At 33.9% G+C, this 25,715-nt stretch overlaps 4 protein-coding genes across 7 annotated transcripts; 3 read left to right on the top strand and 1 right to left on the bottom strand.

The window, feature by feature from the left end:
• On the top strand, positions 756 to 3,369 carry LOC109353061 (probable carboxylesterase 18). Its single transcript, XM_019595246.1, has 2 exons — positions 756 to 1,457; positions 2,927 to 3,369. Exons 1-2 carry the CDS (start codon positions 867 to 869, stop codon positions 3,353 to 3,355), a joined length of 1,020 nt encoding a protein of 339 aa, XP_019450791.1. The 5' UTR covers positions 756 to 866; the 3' UTR covers positions 3,356 to 3,369.
• LOC109352100 (DNA (cytosine-5)-methyltransferase 1-like) lies at positions 3,626 to 17,242 on the bottom strand. Of its 4 annotated transcripts, XM_019593913.1 has the most exons (13): positions 17,048 to 17,239; positions 13,794 to 15,297; positions 12,035 to 13,535; positions 11,551 to 11,715; positions 11,109 to 11,307; positions 10,915 to 11,026; positions 10,679 to 10,826; positions 10,493 to 10,593; positions 5,016 to 5,112; positions 4,635 to 4,913; positions 4,369 to 4,530; positions 4,065 to 4,283; positions 3,626 to 3,953 (listed from the first exon to the last, which is right to left on the bottom strand). In XM_019593913.1, the coding sequence occupies exons 1-13, from the start codon at positions 17,100 to 17,102 to the stop codon at positions 3,816 to 3,818; spliced, it is 4,680 nt and encodes a 1,559-aa protein (XP_019449458.1). In that variant the 5' UTR covers positions 17,103 to 17,239; the 3' UTR covers positions 3,626 to 3,815. The 4 variants fall into 4 exon arrangements, 2 of the variants coding, with proteins under 2 accessions (XP_019449458.1, XP_019449457.1); XR_002108327.1 differs by lacking the exon at positions 3,626 to 3,953 and having other exon boundaries at positions 4,170 to 4,283; positions 4,631 to 4,913; positions 17,048 to 17,242; XM_019593912.1 differs by lacking the exons at positions 3,626 to 3,953; positions 4,065 to 4,283; positions 4,369 to 4,530; positions 4,635 to 4,913; positions 5,016 to 5,112 and adding exons at positions 9,006 to 9,333; positions 9,445 to 9,663; positions 9,749 to 9,910; positions 10,015 to 10,293 and having other exon boundaries at positions 10,396 to 10,593; positions 17,048 to 17,238.
• Positions 6,136 to 8,754, top strand: LOC109352101 (probable carboxylesterase 18). Its single transcript, XM_019593915.1, has 2 exons — positions 6,136 to 6,837; positions 8,307 to 8,754. The coding sequence occupies exons 1-2, from the start codon at positions 6,247 to 6,249 to the stop codon at positions 8,733 to 8,735; spliced, it is 1,020 nt and encodes a 339-aa protein (XP_019449460.1). The 5' UTR covers positions 6,136 to 6,246; the 3' UTR covers positions 8,736 to 8,754.
• Positions 19,876 to 22,970, top strand: LOC109352099 (eukaryotic translation initiation factor 6-2-like). The gene is made up of 8 exons (XM_019593911.1): positions 19,876 to 20,011; positions 20,490 to 20,546; positions 20,692 to 20,788; positions 20,921 to 21,006; positions 21,229 to 21,273; positions 21,795 to 21,925; positions 22,342 to 22,452; positions 22,535 to 22,970. The coding sequence occupies exons 2-8, from the start codon at positions 20,537 to 20,539 to the stop codon at positions 22,790 to 22,792; spliced, it is 738 nt and encodes a 245-aa protein (XP_019449456.1). The 5' UTR covers positions 19,876 to 20,011; positions 20,490 to 20,536; the 3' UTR covers positions 22,793 to 22,970.

Raw genomic sequence — 25,715 nt, 5'->3', positions numbered from 1 at the left:
TTAATGCTTTTTTATAATCCTAATATAACATCCCATTTTTTGTACTAACCAAATACTCCCTCATTTATGGGAATTAATATATTTTTAGTTGTATGATTATCTTTTCAAACGCATAGTTTTCAAAAATCAAACATTTAACATTGTGATTATTTTATCAATTTAGTAAGACTTTACACAATTAGACTAAAACTTCTTTGTAAAATCACATATCATTTGGGTTATCATTTCATATCACTAAATATTAAGTATATATTATTAGGAAAATATGTCTAAATAATGTAGCACTGTTTGTAACATAAGGCTCACTGTTAATTAGTTTTTCTGAGAAGAAAAAATAAAAAATGAAAATTTCAATATCATAAAATATATTTGTAAGATAGTGTTGAAATCTTCATTATATTTAACCTTTAAAATTTAATTCACAAATGCAATACTTAACTTTTAAAATTAGATTTTTTTTTTTGTTGCAAAACCTTATATAATAAATAAAAATATGTAACGACTACCGACTGCCATTGCAATTGAAACAGACTATGTCGACTTCCAGGAAAGTCCTCTCAATTAATGGAGAGGCAAATCCCATGTAAAAATAAAGAAAATGCAATATATATTGACATTTATATCATTTTTATTTAAAATGATCTTACATTCTTTCTTTTAATATAAAGAAAAAGTCACTTACCTCTCTATTACTTAATAGGAGACTCGGTCGTCAACTTCAACCTTTAGTTTGTCTCTTCTCATGCGAACCATTCACACAGAAAACATTCTTCATTTAAAGCTTCAAACTTCTCTTCATAACCTTCTTCATTTCTAGTTCCCATTTCAGCCACTGAGTCATCACTAAACAGCAACCACCACCGATCATGAATACTCAACCTCTAACTCAACCCACACCCAAACCACATCTTCCATGGAAGACTCGCTTAACCATTGCCTTCATCTCCGCCCTAGGATACGCTTGTCGCCGCTCTGACGGCACCGTCAACCGCCGTCTCTTTAACTTCTTTGATCGCAAACACCCACCCAACATCAAACCCGTCGACGGTGTCTACTCCTCCGACGTCGCCGTTGACCTCACACGCGACCTCTGGTTCCGCTTCTTCGTCCCGTTTTCATCCTCCGACGCCGACGATGCCAAAATTCCCGTCGTTGTGTTCTTCCACGGCGGCGGTTTCTCGTTCTCGTCGCCGGATTCGGTCGCATTTGACGCCGTTTGCAGATTGTTCTGTCGTTCCTTTCACGCCGTTATTGTTTCGGTTAATTACCGTCTTTCTCCAGAGTACCGTTATCCTTGCCAATACGACGATGGTTTTGATGTGGTTAAGTTCCTTGATGGAAACGGTGCCGTTTTGCCTAAGATAGCTGACTTGTCCAAGTGCTTCTTGGCAGGTGATAGTTCGGGTGGGAACTTGGCCCATCATGTAGCGGTTCGTGTTTCACAACAGAAGCTCCAGGTAAGGACCTTAATCATTTTCCAATGAATCAACAAAAGTGAAAGAGATTATCAAATGGAGTTCATCACTCCATAAGTAAGCCTAGAAGAACAAGGCAAGAAACTCGATGAATACATCTATCTTGATTTCTCATTGAATGAAGAATTACTTGACTTGTTTACAAAGCTAAAGAGGGAAAGCATATATAGGGACATAGCCTAGAATCAAGGATGACAAAAAAACCAGACATGTGGGTACCCGTGGAAATACAATACCCGTAACGGGTACCCGCAATAATAGCTTATGGGCCAGAGCGAGTTTTGTGATACCGCAATATATATATTATTCATGTGACAATTATTTTTAATATTACAAATTATATAAATATATAATTAAAATTAAAAACTTGTTGGTATCCATAAATAATCACTACCTGTACGGGTACCCATAAATATTGCGAGTTTAAGCACGAGAAAGCACTACTCGCGTCCGCTCGTGCCCGTTGCCATCCCTACCTAGAACTAACAAAACTAATTTGAAAAACAGAAAATAGAAACTTCCTAATACGGAAAGAAGGGAAAACAGAAAAACTGTTTTAACTAAAAACAAATTACCAAAAATAAAAAGAAAGAGGAAAATGAAGAAGAAACAGAACACTATATCGATATTAAACTTCATATATGTATTTATAATGGAATTTTACATGAGTATGAAAGGAGATATGTTGTTCTTAAGGTTTGTTTCTTTTCCAATATTGGAAGCTAGTTTCCCATGCTAATGACCAAAGGAAAGAGTAGGTAGTAGGAGGGAGTATGAGTCGGGTAAGGCGTGTTTCTTACTCGATCTTAAGTGTTGATTGAGTCATTTTTTGAATTCCGATTTGTCTCTAAACCTGAAGCTAGCTCAACCCTAAATATTAATCAGGTCAACATATTAACCTGAACCTAGACCCAATTAAACATAATGCATACTATTTTAGATAAAAAAATTTCAATATTATTTATTATTATGGATATGTAATTTGACATATGAAATTATATATGTATGTATATTATTAATCACACGCATATATATATATATATATATATGTATGATGAAAAATTAGAAAATCAATAATAGTTTCAACCACAGAGATATTATTACTCTTTATAATTGAATACAGACACATATAAATAAGCTGAGTGAGTAACCATGATACGGGTCTGGGCCGGGTCATGTTTGTCCCCTAGCTGACCCTAAATATTGATCAGACTAATTTTTAAACCCAAATTTAACTCTAGACTCAATTAAACCCGAACATATTCAGGTCTGATCATGATCGGGCTAAGTCAAGTGAACGAGTATGGTCGGGTCCGGCTCACCCTGCTACATAATATGAGAAGTTAAATAAAAAAAGAAATACACATGTTCAAATGCATAATATTGTGAATTTGTGATGAATAATTTGTAATGTTTATGCATCAAATTCTTGTTATTTCTATATCCTTCAGGTAATAAAGATTATTGGGCTGGTCTCGATACAAACATTTTTTGGAGGAGAAGAAAGAACTGAATCTGAAATTCGACTTAAAGATGTCCCATTGATTAATTTAGAAATAACCGATTGGGAATGGAAAGCGTTTTTGCCAACCGGGTCGGATCGTGACCATGAAGCAGCTAATGTGAGTGGTCCTAATGCAATTGATATATCGAGTCTAGATTATCCAAGTACCGTAGTGTTTACCGGTGGATTCGACCCGTTACAAGATTGGCAAAAAAGGTATTATGAATGGTTAAGAAAATCAGGGAAGGATGCACAACTAATAGAGTATCCAAGCATGATACATGGTTTTTACTTATTTCCAGAATTGCCTCAGTCAACTCACTTGATTTATGAAATCAAGGACTTCATCTCCAAGCAAGTGTCTAATGTAAGTTAAGATGTACAGGGGGTTTGAATAAGAAGGAAAAATGTACACCGACAAATAATGAGTTTTATCTATTATCTTTGTATCATCCATCATTTATATTTAATCATCATTAACTTAAAAAAAATAATAATACAAATGAAATGTTGATATTACACTCTTTTAATAATATTCATTCATTTGTACCATTCATTTTGTATTAAACTCTTTTAATCATGAGTGTGAATGAATATTACACTCTTTCAATAATGTATCAATATTATTTTTGTTGTTATTGTATTTTTTGTATTTATGTTGTATGTTGGCAAGAATAATCATATCGCAAAACAATTTGCACCATTCATATAGGATTAACATTTCGGTTCATGTATATTTGTACAATGACTAATTGTATCTAGAACCCTGAAAGAATTTACAACATCTTGATAGCCAATTCAAACCTATAAAATCATAAGAATGATGTATGCACCATCTAATTGGAGTTCTTACTTTCCACTGCCTCCTTGAGCTTTCTTCCCAATGCAAATGCAAGGGGAGGAGGAACAGCATTCCCAATCTGCCTATGCTTGTGTATGATGTTACCAGAAAATTGGTAGCTATCAGGGAAACCCTGCATTTACATATACACAAAATGCTTAACAGAAGCTTATACCAAATCACATGTTATGTTCATATTCCTAAAGCAGTAATTGTTAGAGACCAGTGTTTTGTAATTACTTACTTGAGATCTGGCACACTCACGAACAGTAAGAATTCTATCTTGGTCAGGATGGAAGCACATGCCAACCTTCCCCATTGGTTGAGGGTCTGTAATGGAAGTTGGGAAGTTCCCATCCCAGTCCAACCTACCAAACAGTCCCTTCCATTGGTTATGCCGCTTAGCAGTGTTCGGCAAGCACCATGGTATCAAATCTACAACTTGTCCGGTAGACAATGTGATCTGCATTTTTATTAGATATCACAAATTAGACAAATCATAACAAAAATGTTTCATTAGAACAAGAACCACGAGAATTTAAGTTTACCTTTTCCTCTGGGAGATCACGCCAATCAGCACCTGGCCTCTTTGGTATCTTCTGACATCTAATCAAGTTTAGCTCATTCATCTCCTTTGAAATATGATCGGTCAGAACGACCATATCCCCTCGAATATTCCTCTGGAACCATGAGACAGGCTCCTGTCCATACTGTGCAACATAAAAAAAAAGCAAGTCAAGAGAGTGCAGTGGCAACTGGCAACTCAAATTAATTTAAGGCAAGTTAATGTAACACTACTTCCTATTTTACATACCTCCATGTTTGATTTTGCGGCACCATTCCCCACTGGTGGGAGATCACCAATGGTATCACGAACAGTTATAGCACGCAGTGGGGCACCATTTGCTGTACTGCGGACAGCAGCATACTGGACACCTTCGGATAAGGAGATTTTCAACTCTGGGGCGGAAAACACGTGCATTGGCTCAGGCCACTCAGGAAGCACATCCTCTGGAGAGGCTGCCCATATGAATGCCCTTTTTCTAGACTGTGAAACTCCAAAAGCTCCAGCTTCAAGGATGCCAAATCTCACCTTTTGGTCAAGCAAATCAGCATTCAATAGTTCCACAAGATTCTATATATCACCACTAAGGAGTAATTACTCTGGTAAAAAGATGCAATGATGTAACTTCACCTGATAGCCCATCTCCAAAAGTGAAGCCAAGGTTAGCCTGAATGTCTGTCCTTTATTAAAGGATACAATGTTTCGAACATTCTCTAGCAAGAAATACCTTGGCCGGAAATAATCAGCAAAGGATAATATAAAAGTCATAAAATTATATGGAGCTGAAAATAATACTTTTCTGATATCATTTTTTAACAAAATCCAGGCAAACAAGCTATAAATATCAAAAGTAACATTTTCATTAAAAATAATTTGTTGCAAAAGTCTAAACAAACACGTCACATATAATTCATATATGTATAACATCATAGAAATGTTCAACCCTTCGGGTGAATGTATTCAAATACCCTCCTAACTAATAAAATTGGGAGTTTTTAATGCTTTTTTATAATCCTAATATAACATCCCATTTTTTGTACTAACCAAATACTCCCTCATTTATGGGAATTAATATATTTTTAGTTGTATGATTATCTTTTCAAACGCATAGTTTTCAAAAATCAAACATTTAACATTGTGATTATTTTATCAATTTAGTAAGACTTTACACAATTAGACTAAAACTTCTTTGTAAAATCACATATCATTTGGGTTATCATTTCATATCACTAAATATTAAGTATATATTATTAGGAAAATATGTCTAAATAATGTAGCACTGTTTGTAACATAAGGCTCACTGTTAATTAGTTTTTCTGAGAAGAAAAAATAAAAAATGAAAATTTCAATATCATAAAATATATTTGTAAGATAGTGTTGAAATCTTCATTATATTTAACCTTTAAAATTTAATTCACAAATGCAATACTTAACTTTTAAAATTAGATTTTTTTTTTTGTTGCAAAACCTTATATAATAAATAAAAATATGTAACGACTACCGACTGCCATTGCAATTGAAACAGACTATGTCGACTTCCAGGAAAGTCCTCTCAATTAATGGAGAGGCAAATCCCATGTAAAAATAAAGAAAATGCAATATATATTGACATTTATATCATTTTTATTTAAAATGATCTTACATTCTTTCTTTTAATATAAAGAAAAAGTCACTTACCTCTCTATTACTTAATAGGAGACTCGGTCGTCAACTTCAACCTTTAGTTTGTCTCTTCTCATGCGAACCATTCACACAGAAAACATTCTTCATTTAAAGCTTCAAACTTCTCTTCATAACCTTCTTCATTTCTAGTTCCCATTTCAGCCACTGAGTCATCACTAAACAGCAACCACCACCGATCATGAATACTCAACCTCTAACTCAACCCACACCCAAACCACATCTTCCATGGAAGACTCGCTTAACCATTGCCTTCATCTCCGCCCTAGGATACGCTTGTCGCCGCTCTGACGGCACCGTCAACCGCCGTCTCTTTAACTTCTTTGATCGCAAACACCCACCCAACATCAAACCCGTCGACGGTGTCTACTCCTCCGACGTCGCCGTTGACCTCACACGCGACCTCTGGTTCCGCTTCTTCGTCCCGTTTTCATCCTCCGACGCCGACGATGCCAAAATTCCCGTCGTTGTGTTCTTCCACGGCGGCGGTTTCTCGTTCTCGTCGCCGGATTCGGTCGCATTTGACGCCGTTTGCAGATTGTTCTGTCGTTCCTTTCACGCCGTTATTGTTTCGGTTAATTACCGTCTTTCTCCAGAGTACCGTTATCCTTGCCAATACGACGATGGTTTTGATGTGGTTAAGTTCCTTGATGGAAACGGTGCCGTTTTGCCTAAGATAGCTGACTTGTCCAAGTGCTTCTTGGCAGGTGATAGTTCGGGTGGGAACTTGGCCCATCATGTAGCGGTTCGTGTTTCACAACAGAAGCTCCAGGTAAGGACCTTAATCATTTTCCAATGAATCAACAAAAGTGAAAGAGATTATCAAATGGAGTTCATCACTCCATAAGTAAGCCTAGAAGAACAAGGCAAGAAACTCGATGAATACATCTATCTTGATTTCTCATTGAATGAAGAATTACTTGACTTGTTTACAAAGCTAAAGAGGGAAAGCATATATAGGGACATAGCCTAGAATCAAGGATGACAAAAAAACCAGACATGTGGGTACCCGTGGAAATACAATACCCGTAACGGGTACCCGCAATAATAGCTTATGGGCCAGAGCGAGTTTTGTGATACCGCAATATATATATTATTCATGTGACAATTATTTTTAATATTACAAATTATATAAATATATAATTAAAATTAAAAACTTGTTGGTATCCATAAATAATCACTACCTGTACGGGTACCCATAAATATTGCGAGTTTAAGCACGAGAAAGCACTACTCGCGTCCGCTCGTGCCCGTTGCCATCCCTACCTAGAACTAACAAAACTAATTTGAAAAACAGAAAATAGAAACTTCCTAATACGGAAAGAAGGGAAAACAGAAAAACTGTTTTAACTAAAAACAAATTACCAAAAATAAAAAGAAAGAGGAAAATGAAGAAGAAACAGAACACTATATCGATATTAAACTTCATATATGTATTTATAATGGAATTTTACATGAGTATGAAAGGAGATATGTTGTTCTTAAGGTTTGTTTCTTTTCCAATATTGGAAGCTAGTTTCCCATGCTAATGACCAAAGGAAAGAGTAGGTAGTAGGAGGGAGTATGAGTCGGGTAAGGCGTGTTTCTTACTCGATCTTAAGTGTTGATTGAGTCATTTTTTGAATTCCGATTTGTCTCTAAACCTGAAGCTAGCTCAACCCTAAATATTAATCAGGTCAACATATTAACCTGAACCTAGACCCAATTAAACATAATGCATACTATTTTAGATAAAAAAATTTCAATATTATTTATTATTATGGATATGTAATTTGACATATGAAATTATATATGTATGTATATTATTAATCACACGCATATATATATATATATATATATGTATGATGAAAAATTAGAAAATCAATAATAGTTTCAACCACAGAGATATTATTACTCTTTATAATTGAATACAGACACATATAAATAAGCTGAGTGAGTAACCATGATACGGGTCTGGGCCGGGTCATGTTTGTCCCCTAGCTGACCCTAAATATTGATCAGACTAATTTTTAAACCCAAATTTAACTCTAGACTCAATTAAACCCGAACATATTCAGGTCTGATCATGATCGGGCTAAGTCAAGTGAACGAGTATGGTCGGGTCCGGCTCACCCTGCTACATAATATGAGAAGTTAAATAAAAAAAGAAATACACATGTTCAAATGCATAATATTGTGAATTTGTGATGAATAATTTGTAATGTTTATGCATCAAATTCTTGTTATTTCTATATCCTTCAGGTAATAAAGATTATTGGGCTGGTCTCGATACAAACATTTTTTGGAGGAGAAGAAAGAACTGAATCTGAAATTCGACTTAAAGATGTCCCATTGATTAATTTAGAAATAACCGATTGGGAATGGAAAGCGTTTTTGCCAACCGGGTCGGATCGTGACCATGAAGCAGCTAATGTGAGTGGTCCTAATGCAATTGATATATCGAGTCTAGATTATCCAAGTACCGTAGTGTTTACCGGTGGATTCGACCCGTTACAAGATTGGCAAAAAAGGTATTATGAATGGTTAAGAAAATCAGGGAAGGATGCACAACTAATAGAGTATCCAAGCATGATACATGGTTTTTACTTATTTCCAGAATTGCCTCAGTCAACTCACTTGATTTATGAAATCAAGGACTTCATCTCCAAGCAAGTGTCTAATGTAAGTTAAGATGTACAGGGGGTTTGAATAAGAAGGAAAAATGTACACCGACAAATAATGAGTTTTATCTATTATCTTTGTATCATCCATCATTTATATTTAATCATCATTAACTTAAAAAAAATAATAATACAAATGAAATGTTGATATTACACTCTTTTAATAATATTCATTCATTTGTACCATTCATTTTGTATTAAACTCTTTTAATCATGAGTGTGAATGAATATTACACTCTTTCAATAATGTATCAATATTATTTTTGTTGTTATTGTATTTTTTGTATTTATGTTGTATGTTGGCAAGAATAATCATATCGCAAAACAATTTGCACCATTCATATAGGATTAACATTTCGGTTCATGTATATTTGTACAATGACTAATTGTATCTAGAACCCTGAAAGAATTTACAACATCTTGATAGCCAATTCAAACCTATAAAATCATAAGAATGATGTATGCACCATCTAATTGGAGTTCTTACTTTCCACTGCCTCCTTGAGCTTTCTTCCCAATGCAAATGCAAGGGGAGGAGGAACAGCATTCCCAATCTGCCTATGCTTGTGTATGATGTTACCAGAAAATTGGTAGCTATCAGGGAAACCCTGCATTTACATATACACAAAATGCTTAACAGAAGCTTATACCAAATCACATGTTATGTTCATATTCCTAAAGCAGTAATTGTTAGAGACCAGTGTTTTGTAATTACTTACTTGAGATCTGGCACACTCACGAACAGTAAGAATTCTATCTTGGTCAGGATGGAAGCACATGCCAACCTTCCCCATTGGTTGAGGGTCTGTAATGGAAGTTGGGAAGTTCCCATCCCAGTCCAACCTACCAAACAGTCCCTTCCATTGGTTATGCCGCTTAGCAGTGTTCGGCAAGCACCATGGTATCAAATCTACAACTTGTCCGGTAGACAATGTGATCTGCATTTTTATTAGATATCACAAATTAGACAAATCATAACAAAAATGTTTCATTAGAACAAGAACCACGAGAATTTAAGTTTACCTTTTCCTCTGGGAGATCACGCCAATCAGCACCTGGCCTCTTTGGTATCTTCTGACATCTAATCAAGTTTAGCTCATTCATCTCCTTTGAAATATGATCGGTCAGAACGACCATATCCCCTCGAATATTCCTCTGGAACCATGAGACAGGCTCCTGTCCATACTGTGCAACATAAAAAAAAAGCAAGTCAAGAGAGTGCAGTGGCAACTGGCAACTCAAATTAATTTAAGGCAAGTTAATGTAACACTACTTCCTATTTTACATACCTCCATGTTTGATTTTGCGGCACCATTCCCCACTGGTGGGAGATCACCAATGGTATCACGAACAGTTATAGCACGCAGTGGGGCACCATTTGCTGTACTGCGGACAGCAGCATACTGGACACCTTCGGATAAGGAGATTTTCAACTCTGGGGCGGAAAACACGTGCATTGGCTCAGGCCACTCAGGAAGCACATCCTCTGGAGAGGCTGCCCATATGAATGCCCTTTTTCTAGACTGTGAAACTCCAAAAGCTCCAGCTTCAAGGATGCCAAATCTCACCTTTTGGTCAAGCAAATCAGCATTCAATAGTTCCACAAGATTCTATATATCACCACTAAGGAGTAATTACTCTGGTAAAAAGATGCAATGATGTAACTTCACCTGATAGCCCATCTCCAAAAGTGAAGCCAAGGTTAGCCTGAATGTCTGTCCTTTATTAAAGGATACAATGTTTCGAACATTCTCTAGCAAGAAATACCTTGGCCGGAAATAATCAGCAAAGGATAAGAATGCTAATATCATCTCACACTGGACTTTACTCCAACTGCTTTGGTTGAACCTATTCATCCCAGAGAAACCCTGGAATAACACATTCAATACTTACCCTACAGCATTATTATGATAACTATAAGCAGAATAAAACAGAACCAATAGCTCAACAGACCTGGCAAGGAGGTCCTCCATTAATGAAATCAACTTGCCCAGGCATAGGTAAATTATCTATTTCCTTCTCATCGAGTTTTGCAGCCAATTCTGAGGCCTCAGAAGTTGAAATACAATCATCCGTATCACCACATTTCTCCATCACGGCCCTACAATACAATGCACATGAATCACTTAAATTGGACTCCACTCTTTTAAAGCTTGGGGACAAGGATTTATCTCAATGAGATCCTTTACCTAAGAATAACATTGCAGTTGTTAACAAACACCAGTGCTTCAGGATGGTTAGCTCTAAAGGCATCCCCAGCCGGTTCTTCATATTCTATTGCCCATTTAGTTTGAGCAATTCCTGACGCATTCCAGCAGCAACATGTGTTATATTATGTATTAATAGTAGACACAGCTATGTTGGCTATAATCGTGAAGATTACCTGACTGCTGCAACCCCTCCGATAAACCACCACAACCTGCAAAAATGTCCAAGGTTGCTAAACACTTTTCATCCGATGTCTTCCTTTCCTTCTCAGGCTCTGGAAGGCTTTCTCCCTCTTTACTCTTCCCTTTTCTCTTTCTAGCTGCAGCATCACAATTATGTCCACTTGAATATTTTACCTTGATATGAGCTGGCAGCTGATAAGCAATAGAGAAAAAAGGATGGTTAATCATTTAAAGTCACACAATGCAACCATTATAGATACACTGGGCATTGCATTGATGTCACAAATAATAACATCTGATATCTAATAAATTAATAGAAAGCATAAATACAATTTAAATTATAAAATCCTGATGCTTTTGCAAATTTATCCAATGGGTTGTTACAAGCAGTCATGAACATTATACGCTTACATGGCAAGGCAAAGTATGCAATACCTTTTTAAGTGACCCAGTGGCAGGATCATACAAGTGCTCGCAGAAAAATACATTTTGGAAGAGTCCAGAGGCACTGCATGCAGGGACATCATTCTTCTTTCTGACCTCACATTTCCCTTCTATGGATTGTACAGAGATTATGTGTGTTTCATCACTATAATATACCTAAAATTATAAATCATGAAATATAAGAATATACAGAGACAAGATACACAAAGTAGAACAAATATTAAATATATATATATAACAGCAATGCACGCACCAAAAAAGAGCAGCTCACTTATCAGTTAGTTGGATCAAGCATGGATGGCTTGATATCAGGAGAAAAAAATTACATCATCACATTAAGTGTTTTTTAACTATGTTAAATCCAGCCATATATGTTTTGATATAATGGATATGATCAATTTGGCTTGCCCTTACAGTAAAATAATGTTTGATATGTCTCATGTGTGTTTGTGTGTGCATTCAATTATTAAGTTACCTCTTGAACATCAGAGCAATATGCCTTCTCATTTGATATATCTTCAGGTCTGAAAAACCTTCTGACTTTAACCTGCGTGGATTCCATTTCAGCTTGTTTTGTTTCCTTCTTGACAATAATCTCCACCACTTGACAAACAACATAAGCCTTCAGCCCCACATTCCTCCCACTCTTGTGAGTTCCTTGTTCTATTGTTTCCTCGAAGTCAAAAGGACTTACATAAATATAATCATGAAGAGCATATTCAGATCCATTAAATAGGAAACTAGACTTAGATGAATTGATTTTGAAGTTTTCTTTCTCCCTTTCAGCTTCCTTCAAATTGCAAGAGTGACAAATGCCAGAACCTAGACCCAAGGTATCAGATGGAAGGCTGAAGAAAGCACCTCGTTCAGGCCAGTAAAGGCTTTTACAATAATATTCAGTAGGTAGTCCTTTCCTCTTCCTATCTTCTGCTCTGGCCCTATCAGTTTTATCAGAAGCGATATTATCCCTTCTATGCTGATGCCCCCAAGGCATTTTCCGCAAGTCTACAATAGCTGTCTGCTTCACATCCTCAAGTCTCAGATCTCTACAGTCATTATTAAGAAACAGTTCTCTCTCATTGGCAGTGTTGCCAAGAACAGTGCTACACCCATGCTGCATCCTCCTACCATGAAACATTTTCTTTCCACCCTTTGCTTCGAACATATATTCAATGTAATAAATATCAGGAAGTTCATCTGCTTCGTCAACTCCTACTAACACAGATCCTCCCACAGAAATAACTTCCTCATGAATAATTGCCTCTTTATAAACAAGATATCCATAACTGGTCTTTCCCTCAGGACCACCACCCCATCTTATTTCACTATCAGCAGAAAATGCTTTGATTTGTTTGGAAACAGAATGTGTCTTTTGGGTTCCCTCCAAACATAACATCTCCTCAATATCCTCCTCTTCGTTTTCTTCCTGTTCTTCTAATTCATCCTCATCCTTTACTTCACTAGCAGCTCCCTCTTCGGCATCCTCTGGCGAGTGGTTAGAGTAATATTCTCCCCAGATTCTGTTGATCAGCTTTGTTGTTGTAGCTTGCATGGCTTTCCTTTTGGACACAATAGAAGCCACTGCTGCCCTAGGATTTAAATTTGGTCCACTCTTAGATACAACTTTCTTCTTCTTCACTAACCATTTAGTATGGCGTCGTGCTTCCATTTTGCTCATAAGACCAGTGACAAATGCAGACTTTCTGATTGTGTCATCAGGATATTCTGCAAACAACTGCAGAATAATCTGTCCATGGACAACAATATACCTCTCAACAGCCGATGCATCAGAAGAAATGTAAGATTTATCTTTCGAAGTAAACTCAGAAACTTTCTTGATGGCATCTCCAAAGGAAAGTCGCGATACTCGGCTCTGCCCTTTCAACAAGGTGATAATATTAACAGCTAGCCTTGCAGTTTTCAGTACTGTGTCATACCAAGGAGCATACTGTTTTGATGGCTTCCCAAGTCTATACCTGAAAGGAATAAAGATAGACCAAGTCTTGTCATCATTGACATACAGGCTAGTAAATTATTTTTATGACATTTACAACCAAATATTTCCAAGATTTATGAACATAAAATGTGCGAAGATGTTTCATCCATAAGACCAAATTCATCAATGACAACTAACATATCAAAATGAGTGGCATCTTGTTTCAGAGCTACAAATATTACAGTACATACACACACCCAAAAATATAAGCAGTTATTTTAGGCGAGAGGAGTCATACCATGCCATGTCAGTGCGGATTGATATGAAAATCATAGATGAACCAAATTCAATCATCCATTCCTTTATGGCACTCAGATAAATTGGAATTCCATCAGGAACATGTGCTCCTGAGATAATGGAAGAAGATTGGTCAGTATCAGTATCCAGGTGGAACCCACTTCCATCATCCGCAGTCATTACCCCCGACCCAAAGATGGTAACATCAATATCTGAACAAGATTTCATAGGAAGAAGTTCCAAGGAAATCAATCTAGCATCTGAGTTGTATAAAGACCAATTATGCAGCATGCTTCGAGGAAGATCTTCAATGTCATACACATCATAGTCATTATCAAAAACTATAAATTCATCCATTTCTTGAAGAGCTGTTTTATAATAGACAGGGAGTGGGTAGTCATTTGCAATCTCATCTTCATCAATTTTGATATAGTATTTGTTAGATGAAGAGACTGATCTGGGGTTTTTCTTCTGCTTCATAGATCGCCATTGCTCTTCTTCCTGCAATAGCCTTGCCAACTTTGCATCCTCATCTTCTTCAGCAACTTCAGTCATGGAATTCATTTGACTCTTATTCTCTTCATCTCCAACTTCCAAATCAATCCTTAGACTCCCATTTGAAGGCTTTACTTTTGCATGCACATAGTTAGCTTGTTTCCTACTCTCATCTCTAAGAGCAACAAGAGCAGGAATATCTACAAACATCTTGTCCTTTGTCTTGGTGGTCATGTCTAAACCTATGAGCTGCTTATAAATAAACTGACCCTGAGATATAACAAAATCCTTTACAGATGTAGTTCCAGAAAAGGACTTACTACCGATCATAGATCGTGCTATGCCAGCAAGTAACTCATCGAGACTTATATCAGGGTCCCCACCAGCAGACTTTGCAAGTTTTTTGTATACTTCTATACATGCTCTAGCCTTTTCAAAGAAATGGTCATAAATCTTTTTGTAACTGGGGGCTGGTTTCAAGCAGTCATAATCAGCAACATCAGTAGAAAGCCATATCACTGGAGAGCAATCTTCATAGCCTGATATATCCCATGTTTCAATGCGACCAAAGCCTTCGCATCTAACCCTCTCTTTCTCTTTTTTCTTCTCTGTACTTCCTTCAAGAGGCAATATAACTCCAGTGATGTACAAATCATTAACTTCGAGCACCTCAAGAGGCTGTGGTTTACCATTTTCATCATGAAGAATAAAGTCTGTAAGTCTTCTATTTGGACGACCATCATCCTGCCCAGATGTCAGGCGGATCGCAAGAAGTTCTTCGTCTACAATTTGATCCTTCTTTGTCTCAATAAGGCAAGATTTTCCAGGTATGGAAAAAGTTTTCTCCTTCATATTTTTACTCGCCACAGCTCGTTTTGGCATTTTGCGAGTACCAGTTGGGTGCTCACTCTTTTCTGGCAAGCTTCGCTTCTTTTGTTTACCTCGGGCCATAACTTCCTCTTCAGTTTTACAATCTACAGTTTTCTTCTTCTCTTGGCTGCTCTTAACACCTATTTTTGGAAGGTTAACAGAATCAAATAGAAAATTTTAAATATATGAATTTGATCAGAAAATAAAGATAAACAGGATAAAGGCCACATCAAGAGGTGACTGGGATAGGTATGAAACAGAAGTGAGGGAGATTTATAAGCATTAATCACCCGTTAGGCCTGTAAAATAGAAGGACAAAGGGAAGAAAGAAACATGGATTACACACATTATCAAACAAACAATTAAAGAGTGTCGGAAGTTATTATGTGAAAAAATTAAGTAGATGTATAACTCTAAAGATAAGAAAAGAAAAAAGAGAAAAATAAAAGGAGCAGAACTCGATATAGACATTAATGATGTGCGAATTCTTACATAGGCATTATAGTTAAATTACAAACATGCAGTCAATCTCAAATAGCTAAGTTGAACCTTACCTACATTGATATGTATCAGGAACATATAAAGCATATGTGCTTATTCTACACAAGCATCAAATAAATTTCCAAAAAAAGTATTATTTTCTGTTCTGTATAGGGTTTTTTCATTTTTACTATAAAAGGAATTCATATAGATTATAACCGCTATTCATCAAAAAACAATCATGGGTGGAGAGAAGGAAGTACAGAAATCTTGTAATTATGACCTTAAAACAGACTGAACACCATATTAGTTACTTAACCAATTATGTCAGTCCTCAATGCCCACAAAGACAGCCAAAAATTGGGAGCCAACTCATGTAAGATGTAACAACACAATGGATATAACACGGTAGTTACATGAAGCTCAAAGTGGTAAAAATAATCAATATCAATAGAAAGGATCACACGGCACAACAAATAATGTCAAAAAACATCCCCCAAAATGAGTTAATTACATTTTGATATTAATCCACTAAATGAATTAGGGATAGATACACATTTGGAAATTCTGTTTTGAAACAATGACAGTCTAAAGAAATTTTGTTCCAATAAGACTGCAGATTATGCTTCAGGAATTAAGAAAGAAAAATCAGTTGAAAGCTTGAAGCTAACTAAAGGAAATGGATAGAAGTAATGCTTCAAAAACAAGATCAACCATGAATTGACATGAGTTGATCATTCTTATGTCATCAACTTCAACCATAAGCAATCAACTCATGACCACTAATTCAATTCCAATTCAAACTTTAAAATGGGCTAAGAGGCCTTCAAGGCCAAAACTATATTGCTTCCATAGAAATACAAGTTTGAATCTCATCCAAATTTCAACACAAAAAAATCCAAACAAAACATAAAAGTGTGTGTGAAAAAAAAAAGGTTTTATTTCTTAAATCTTTCATCCAAAATCACACTGTAAAATGACAGCAACCTCATCCAAAAAAATGACAAAATCAATCTTTCGACAAGAGAAAACAAAAATGTGATTCTTAAAAATAAAACATAATTCTGAAATCTTTCATCCAATTATGACATCAAATCCAACCCATCCTCCCAAGAACAAATTTTTAACACAAAAATCTCGAGAAAACAAAAATGGGTATCCAGAAAGGTCAGATGAATCTACAGTCAATACTCATTAATCTAAAGCTGCATTGAAAAAAATGCTATTATATTAAAATTAAAAATATATATATATACACTTTAATATTACCTGGTGAGGATAACTAAAACAGAAGCACAAAGTCTAGGAGCTACGTTAGACAAAAAAAACCAAAGTGAATGAAAACAAAACCTAGAGCAACTGAAAGAGAAGTTGAAATGTGGGGCGCAAAAAAAGGGTGTATCTATACACCTGGATCGGAACAAGTGGATGGTTCAGATGAATCTTGAAGTGAAGCTGAACCCATATTGTGCCTTCAACTCCCTTCCTTTTTCAACAAATAAACTTTCTATTGAGAGAATAGAAAGAGGAAATGTATGTGCAAAATGGTATGCTGAATATTTCAAGTGTTGTTGTCCTCTTGAGATGTTTTTTTCTCCTTCAGCATTGGCGGGGGAACACAAATTTTGGGAGAGAGAAGGTTTTTTTGGCGCCCTTGGACTAGTGTGCAAGAAGTGAAAAGTTTCATTTGATGGGGCATAAGGAAAAATAATGTAATCATTCATCATTTAAGTATAGTCATTATTGAATCATTAATAAATGAAGTGACCTCTAAAAAACTTCATACTCAAATAAATATAATAATTGTAATATATATTGTTAGCATAACTATTTACTGTTTATTTGGAATTAGTCAATAATTATCAAATATGAATATTTGATAATAATATGATGATGTATAAAACTCATATAATGTGTGTGCTTATATATTTTTCTGAGTAAATAATGACTAAAATTTATTTACTTACCATATTTGTTTAAATAGAATTAGAATCAAGTTTTCTTCGGTTATAACTACAAAGACAAGAAAAATTATAAACTTTTTGGTATCATTTTATAGGGGTGAAAAAGTAATCTTTTTTTTAATGTTAAGCAAAAAAAAATGATGTTGTCTTTGGAAGAGTCTCTTGACTATGTATCCTACTTATATTTAATATTCATACACTAAACATCAATGTTATTAATATCTTATTGATTATCAAATTGGCCACAGTATTGGTATAATAGTTTAATCGGTAGTTCATTAATTAAACGGTATGCCAATAAAGTTAGATATATGTATATATAATATTAACGTTGAAAGATCAATAAAAACTAATTTTTTTTTTTAAATTTTCACTAAAAAATAATTTTAAATAAAAATCTGTTGGTGTGATCAGTATGATTGTTAACTTCAATTTAAAATCGTTTAGTATAACTAATTTTGACTAGTATGATTGCATAATCAATATTGTGGCTGATTCATTGGTTTAACAGTTAAACATGTTATTTACGACACTGCTCAACATGATTGGTGTTTTCTACAGTTATTTATTTCAAAATAGCTAATAAACATCACATGTTTAATGGATTTTTTTATAGTAACTTTCGAATTCCCTCATTATCTATATCTATACTATTAATCTATACTATTAATAAAGGGAAAACACAAAATAACCACTCATCATGGTGTAATTTGTGTTTTCCTATTTTGCCCTCAATATCTTTTTATTTATACCAAAAAACCATATAATATTATTTTCTTATTTTATCCTTATTATTTTCTTATTTTAAAAGTGTATTTACAAAATTGAATATTAGATTAATTGAATAAATTCAACCGTAAATTTAGCGCAAAAAATTATATTTGAATTTATAAAATACAAACTATATATTATAAACGATAGAAATGCGGGTTGACAGGCACGACAGTGCATGTCAACACGCTAGTAAAAAATAATAGAAAATTAAAATTTAACTTTTAACCTAATATAATATCCGGTAATTCAACGAGGTATTGTATCACTATATTGAGAAGTCTTCTCTAACATGTGAGACATAATTTAGAACAATAGATTATTATTTAATTTGTTGTGAGTGTTGACTTTGATGATGAAGACTTCCACGACACTGCGAGTAAGGTGTTCGCAGTCCATTTAAATCGGTTGTTAAACAAAAATGATTTGATCTAAGCACATAATTAACATATGGTTTAGTCAGATATGGTATGTTTATATTAAGATGTCCAATCCAATCTGGTCCAAATTTTATATACGGTTTCGGTTTGTATCGATTTTTTTTATAAAATATTGAAATTATACTTACATTCAAAACTCATGAAAATAACTATATATTAAACATAAAACAACAATAAAAATATTAAATTTGGAAGACACTTAAAAGTATTACACTTAAATTTTACATACTAATCCGATCTGGTCTGGATCCAAGAAGTGAAACCAAAATTCGGATCAGGCCAATCCATTATTTAAAAATAAGTCCAACACAATCAAACACATTTCATTTTTGCAATTTCAATATATTTTAGATTAGTTTTTAGTTTTATTTTTGGACTGGTCGGAATTTTAACACCTCTAACTACTAGTGGAATAATGGGGAAGATCGAGCTCTCTGTGTATCACATAAATAGTACAACTTAAGAGAATTATATGTTAAATAATATATTTTAACAACACTTGCTATAAAAACCGGATTCAGAATCGACTACGGTAAATTATTTCTTAATTGAGTCATTTGTGTGGATTGTTGATATCATAACTTGATAACAAGATTGACTATATAAAGAGTTTTTAACCAACATTCCCAAATTTCACTAAACTCAAATTAAATTGAGAAAAAATATCTATATTGACGAGTTTTATAAATTATTATTATATCATTTAAAATTTATATTTAATAATTATTGACTATATTAAAAAATATTAAAATGAATAATACATGTATAATTTGACTTTATCTAACTATCATGTGGGATAATGAAGATTTTAGGATAAGGTGGTGACAGAGGGATGTTTGGATAATGGAGAAGACTAATAATACTATAATAGGACGTGAGAGTTATAGGATTTTTTGGGTATATTTCTTTCTCGTTTTTTTTGGGTACTTAGAGTTATCGGATTTGTGTGGATTAAGTGAAAAGAAAATAAAAATCAGATGAAAAAAATATATTTTTGAGATATTTTTTCGAAAAAACATGTTTTAAAAGAAGTTTCCTTATTTTTAAAAGTGAAAACAATAATCCCGGGTGGGTGAATAAGTGGGTAGGGTATGATCTTAAACCTTCTTCAATCATTTGAAAAGACAGATACAAAGGTTACCCTAAACAGCTTCTCTTCCCTACGCCTCCGCCCTCATCTTCCGTAACCGCCTCACCATGTATTCTTTTTCTTTATCATTCTGGCCTGAGCTTCATATCAATGCAATTATTCCCAATTTATTTTTTATTTTTTATTTTCTGATTTGGGATTTCTAATTTTACTTTTTACCTTAAATTATTCATATCAAGCATGCTGATACAAACACGTATGAAATATATGACATATGGATATAAACTTAAATAGGGAGATTTTCAAAGTTGATTATTTTGTTCACCCGAGCCATTTTTAGTTTTAGCTGTTTTTTTGTTGAGGATTCTGATTATCAACATGTCTAGGGATGCTTGTGGCGTTCTTGGATTTTCAATGATAAAGGTTTCTAAAAGATATTAAGTATTAGCAATAAAATTCCTAAACCTTAAATGTAGAATCTAAGGTGAACACATGTAGCACACTGTTAGTTTATCATTGTTTGAATTTTTTAATATAAAATATGGCTCCTTTATTTTGTTTTTCTGATGAACATTCTAACATTGCAGATCTTCAATTTGATTATTTGGGTCAAAGATTGTTGTTGATATCAGCCATGGCAACTAGTAAGTGAGGCGTGTGTGTTTTCCTTATTGTTTGTTCATATCTGTTATTGTTTGATGTATCTATTAATTTCTGATGTTTCTTTTTGATTGAGATCCTTCCTGTCTTTTCTAAATAGTATGTTGAATGTTTATGAATTCCCTGCAGGGCTTCAGTTTGAGAATTCTTGTGAAATTGGAGTATTTTCTAAACTTACCAATGCCTATTGTTTGGTAGCGATCGGAGGTTCTGAAAACTTCTACAGGTTTTCCATTCTTTTCATACTAGTAAAAACATATTCCCCCAATGGATTGCAGTTTTTATAAATTGCAGTGTGAACTGTGAAGTTGTTATGGTTCTCTAAATGATGAATAAATCAATATGTTGCTTGGTACAGTGTATTTGAATCTGAGTTAGCTGGTGTTATCCCTGTGGTCAAAACATCCATTGGTGGTACTCGTATTATTGGTCGTCTTTGTGCTGGTAAGGTTTTTTGTCTCCCTGGTTCATATTCTCTTTGTTTGTCAAGGAGTATTAGTTCATATCATGGCTGAGATAGCTGTCCTCTTTCCTTCTCTGTCAGTAATAATTTCTTCGTCTCATAGTTAAGAAATAAAGAAAAATGGATGCATCAGTTTGTTCTATTTCTTCTTTGTAGTTTTATTTGACATAATTAACTTACCCTTCTATTCTATTTGTTTGCAGGAAACAAGAATGGGCTTCTATTGCCCCATACCACCACAGATCAAGGTTATTCCTACTCTTGTTACATGCTAGTTTTCGTTCTGAATACTTTATGATCATAATTTAAATGCCTCTGCACTCCCCTTTCCCGAAGCGAAAAAAATCACCCCATTGATTTTGCTAATAAAATGTGTCAATTGTTACTCATCATTTTATTGATTGTTAACACAGACAGGTGAGCTGGTGAGGAACTGCATATGCGATGAGGACCATTTTAGTGCCTTTTGTTTTTATAAAAAATATTATAATTCATGGCTTCTGTATAATTGTAATTTCAAATGATTCATTAAACCTATCAGATTCATTTTCACTACCAAATTATGAACTGAGTTTTTGTGTGGTTTCCTTGTGGCTTGTCCAATCAACTGGTGTTGGAAAGATTCTGAAATGTTTGTTTGATTGCAAGCATCTGATACCTTTACCAACAACATCTAGGACTTTTCAAGTTTCAATATATATTTCACACCAATTATTTTATTCTACTGACCTTAGCGTACTTCATCTTATTGTCATGGTTATTGCGGCAGAACTTCAACATTTGAGAAACAGTCTACCTGATCAAGTTGTTGTTCAGAGAGTAGATGAAAGATTATCTGCTCTGGGAAATTGTATAGCATGTAACGACCATGTGGCCCTCACTCACACTGATCTTGACAGGGTATTGTCATTTTGTTGATTGTAGTTTTTAGATTTTTTTCCCATTCTAATCTCTTATTCATATTTAAATTGGAATTTGATTTGAAGAGAGAATTATATTTGAATGTTAAGCATGGATGGACGTTGGATAAGGAAACGGACCTATTGTCACATACTTGCAAGTCATTCTGAACCTGATGTCCTAAGGACTTATCTTGTTTGTTTTGCCAAATGGGTTCTCTTATTGAGATACTAGTGTAGCTAATGTCCTCATATAAGGGTCATTCTTAACACACTGATCTTAATATGAAAAACAATCTCATTGAAACCTCACATTCCCACCCTTTTTATCCATCATGTTATGGTACTATATTTTTTTCGAATTTTACATGTTAATGTAGCCTTACTCTAGTATTCAGTGTGAAGTTTTTTGTCCAGGAAACTGAGGAGATGATTGCCGATGTTCTTGGAGTAGAAGTTTTCAGGCAGACCATTGCCGGTAATATTCTTGTCGGTAGTTTCTGTGCCTTCTCCAATAGAGGTGGTTTGGTGAGTAAAACATACTGTGCCCAGAAATTCATAATTTTGATATCAAAACTGTCTTGAGTTTTGACCATTACTCTTGATGCAGGTCCACCCCCATACTTCCATAGAAGACTTGGACGAACTTTCAACGCTTCTTCAAGTTCCATTGGTGGCTGGGACTGTGAACCGTGGTAGCGAAGTAATAGCCGCTGGAATGACAGTTAACGATTGGACAGCATTTTGTGGTTCAGACACCACAGCAACAGAGCTTTCTGTGATTGAGAGTGTTTTCAAGCTGAGGGAAGCACAGCCTAATGCTATTGTGGATGAGATGAGGAAATCACTCATTGATAGCTATGTCTGAATACTGGTAATAGAATTCTATTCTCTTTGGATATATATTATTACTGCTCATTGTTAAGATCTTTTAAGCTTGGTGATTGTTTGTCTTTATACATTGTGGATATACCATATATTCCAGTCATGAATTATACTTTTTCATTAAGTGTAATATGACTTAATATTATATGGAGCTACTGTTGCTTTACATGGACTTTGTTTGTTGAAGGCCTAGGCCAAGCCTTAATTGAAATCAGTTTTTTTTTGTACTACCAAATGTATTCTTTACTTTTTTGGTAAGGAACTAAACCTTTTCAGGTTGTGTGACTGTCCCTTCCAACAAGTGTCGCTCCAGGAATGAATTCTTGACTTTTTGGTTGTTTTGGGATGTAGTGAGACCTTACACTATTAGACTAGCGTTTGCTTTATTGGTAGTTGAAAGCAATTTGGAATGGATTTAGTAATTTTGAGGGTTTATTTGGATAGATGGATAATAATCGGACGGCTTAGATTTTGACATTAGCAAATCATAACCAAAACAGAAATAAGAATTTAACTTCTGGTTTTCATATAACATTGTAAATCATATTAAAAAATGTTTGCATGTCTTCTTAAAGTTTTCATATAACTTTAAATTTTTAAATACACTTTAACACTATGGAAGTAAGCTGACAAGTGTTTAAAGTTATCAACAGATGAATTGTCACTAACAATGTACTATATACTTAGAAACTTAGATTACAGCTTTTCAATGTTTTTTATCTTTACTTTTGACTGGGCTCTTCAATGGTTGTTGAAACTTGAAATAGCCGTAAAGTGCAATCTTAACAGAAGTGCAATCTTAAACAGAAGTGCAATCTTCAATGTACTCAAGTGTTTATAAGCCTATATATGCATGTTTAAAATTTTGGCCTGACTTATGAAGAGTTTATTTATTTAAAAATAGTTATATTTCAAGGTTTTTAAATAGTAAATCTGCCTATTTTTAGACTAGCAAGCCTACTTTTAAACAAGATCAGCTAACATTAACAATATTTTTATGAATTTGCAAGGTTACAATTATCGAATCACATGCATATTTTATTGGATGACAACCATAACTGAGCATAATTTCATTCAAACTAACTATCCTGACCATATTAAACTCAACCAAACTTCCTCTTTTTCACCATCTTTAACATTCATGAACTAAAAATGGAACCTTAAACAATTCCAAATCCCAACAATTCTAACCAACTACCTCTAACATTATCTATGTACCAAACCATTTCACCTAACTTTATATTGACACATCCTTATCTACGTGACCTTCCTAATACAACCAAAACATTAGAAAATTAAAGACAAGAAAAGTAAGAAAGTAGGACTAAAATGGGGGAAACTGAAGTCAAAACAAGTGAGTTGTGAGGAATTAAAACATATTTAAGTTCAACATTTTGTTTGGATGAAAAATAATAATTGAAGGCTTGTTAGGATGTTGTGAAATATTTGAACATGCACAAAGCTTTTCTAAATTGAACTTGTGTGCAAAATCAGAAAATAATGATATATTTATCATTGAGTAATAGTATAACGTATATACACCCTTATTTACTCACGCCGAACTCAATTTAGCGGGTATTTTTCCAATTTAACACAAATTCTTCATTGAAAATTTGTGAGTAGAAAAGGAGGAAAATTTTAATACAAAATGAGAAAAAAATCTAGTTAAAATTATCATGATATAAATAGGAGTGCAATATATCTATATTTGATGTGTCAAAGTTTTTTATATTATAAATATGTGAATATGATTATTAAAAGTTAATAATGATTAATATATAAAAAGTAGATATGTACCGTAACATAATAAAATCTTACATTTATACTAAAAAATGTGTTTCTTCATATATGAGTTTTATACATTATTATTGTATTATTCATGATTTATGTTTAATTATTATTGAATCTTCAAAAAGTAATATAAATGTATGACACATAATATATCGATTGGGTATAAATCTTTAGACACTGCATATATATATATATATATATATATATTATTTATATATATACCAACTTAATGAGATAAAATAATTAGCATCTCAACTATTTATTATGTAACATAACATGCTAATGTTGATGGGCAATTATTTATTAGATCGCGGGCATGAGAAGAAGAAAGTAGACAAGACTCGAGAAAGGTTGGTCTATAGTTCTAGAAATGTAGAATAAAATGAACGTAAAATAAAAAAATTAGTCAAAATGTCAGAAGAGGGATTTAATTGTGTATTTCCTATTTTAACATGCCAAAGGAGCCCTATCTTTATTATACTAAGCAGTAAGCCTCTCACTGCATTGCACGCATATTCTTAAAATTTATAAAATATAAATAAGTAAAATAAAGGGAAATATATAATTTAAAAATCAAATGATATAAGATATATCAGGGGATCATTATTATTATTTGTACAATTTTGTGCATTCATTGTTAGGACTTAGGAATATTGAACAAAGCAAACATCTTCATATTAATTAGTGTAGTTATTTTAAATGTTAATTTCACTCAAGCAAAAATTAACATTATTAGTTTCGGCTGATTCAGAACTCTTGAGTGAAAATAATATATATATATATAATAATTAATAATATATTTTTACCCAAAACATTTTCTAATACTTAATGAATTTAATATGTATATATTGTCTCCTTAAGTATTTTTTACATTATCAATAAATTATTTATTATTCATATGTTAATTATTTATGATTCTTACACCATGCTTTTCCTCAACAAATATTATTATGATAATTCACTCTACAGTCCAAAACTGGCAACATAAATTAGATCGTGTATCACTCTACAACTTATAGTGCGTTTTACTCCAACTAATATTCCAATATTATATTATCTATTCCAAGTTTCCAACTTTACAATTGTCAACTTCTCCTCTCATTCATTTATCTCTC

The sequence above is a fragment of the Lupinus angustifolius genome, chromosome LG07 (assembly GCF_001865875.1).
Source record: "Lupinus angustifolius cultivar Tanjil chromosome LG07, LupAngTanjil_v1.0, whole genome shotgun sequence".
NCBI lineage: Eukaryota > Viridiplantae > Streptophyta > Magnoliopsida > Fabales > Fabaceae > Lupinus > Lupinus angustifolius.
Note: the sequence above shows the minus strand (reverse complement) of the source record. Positions and strands in the feature narration are given on the sequence as shown.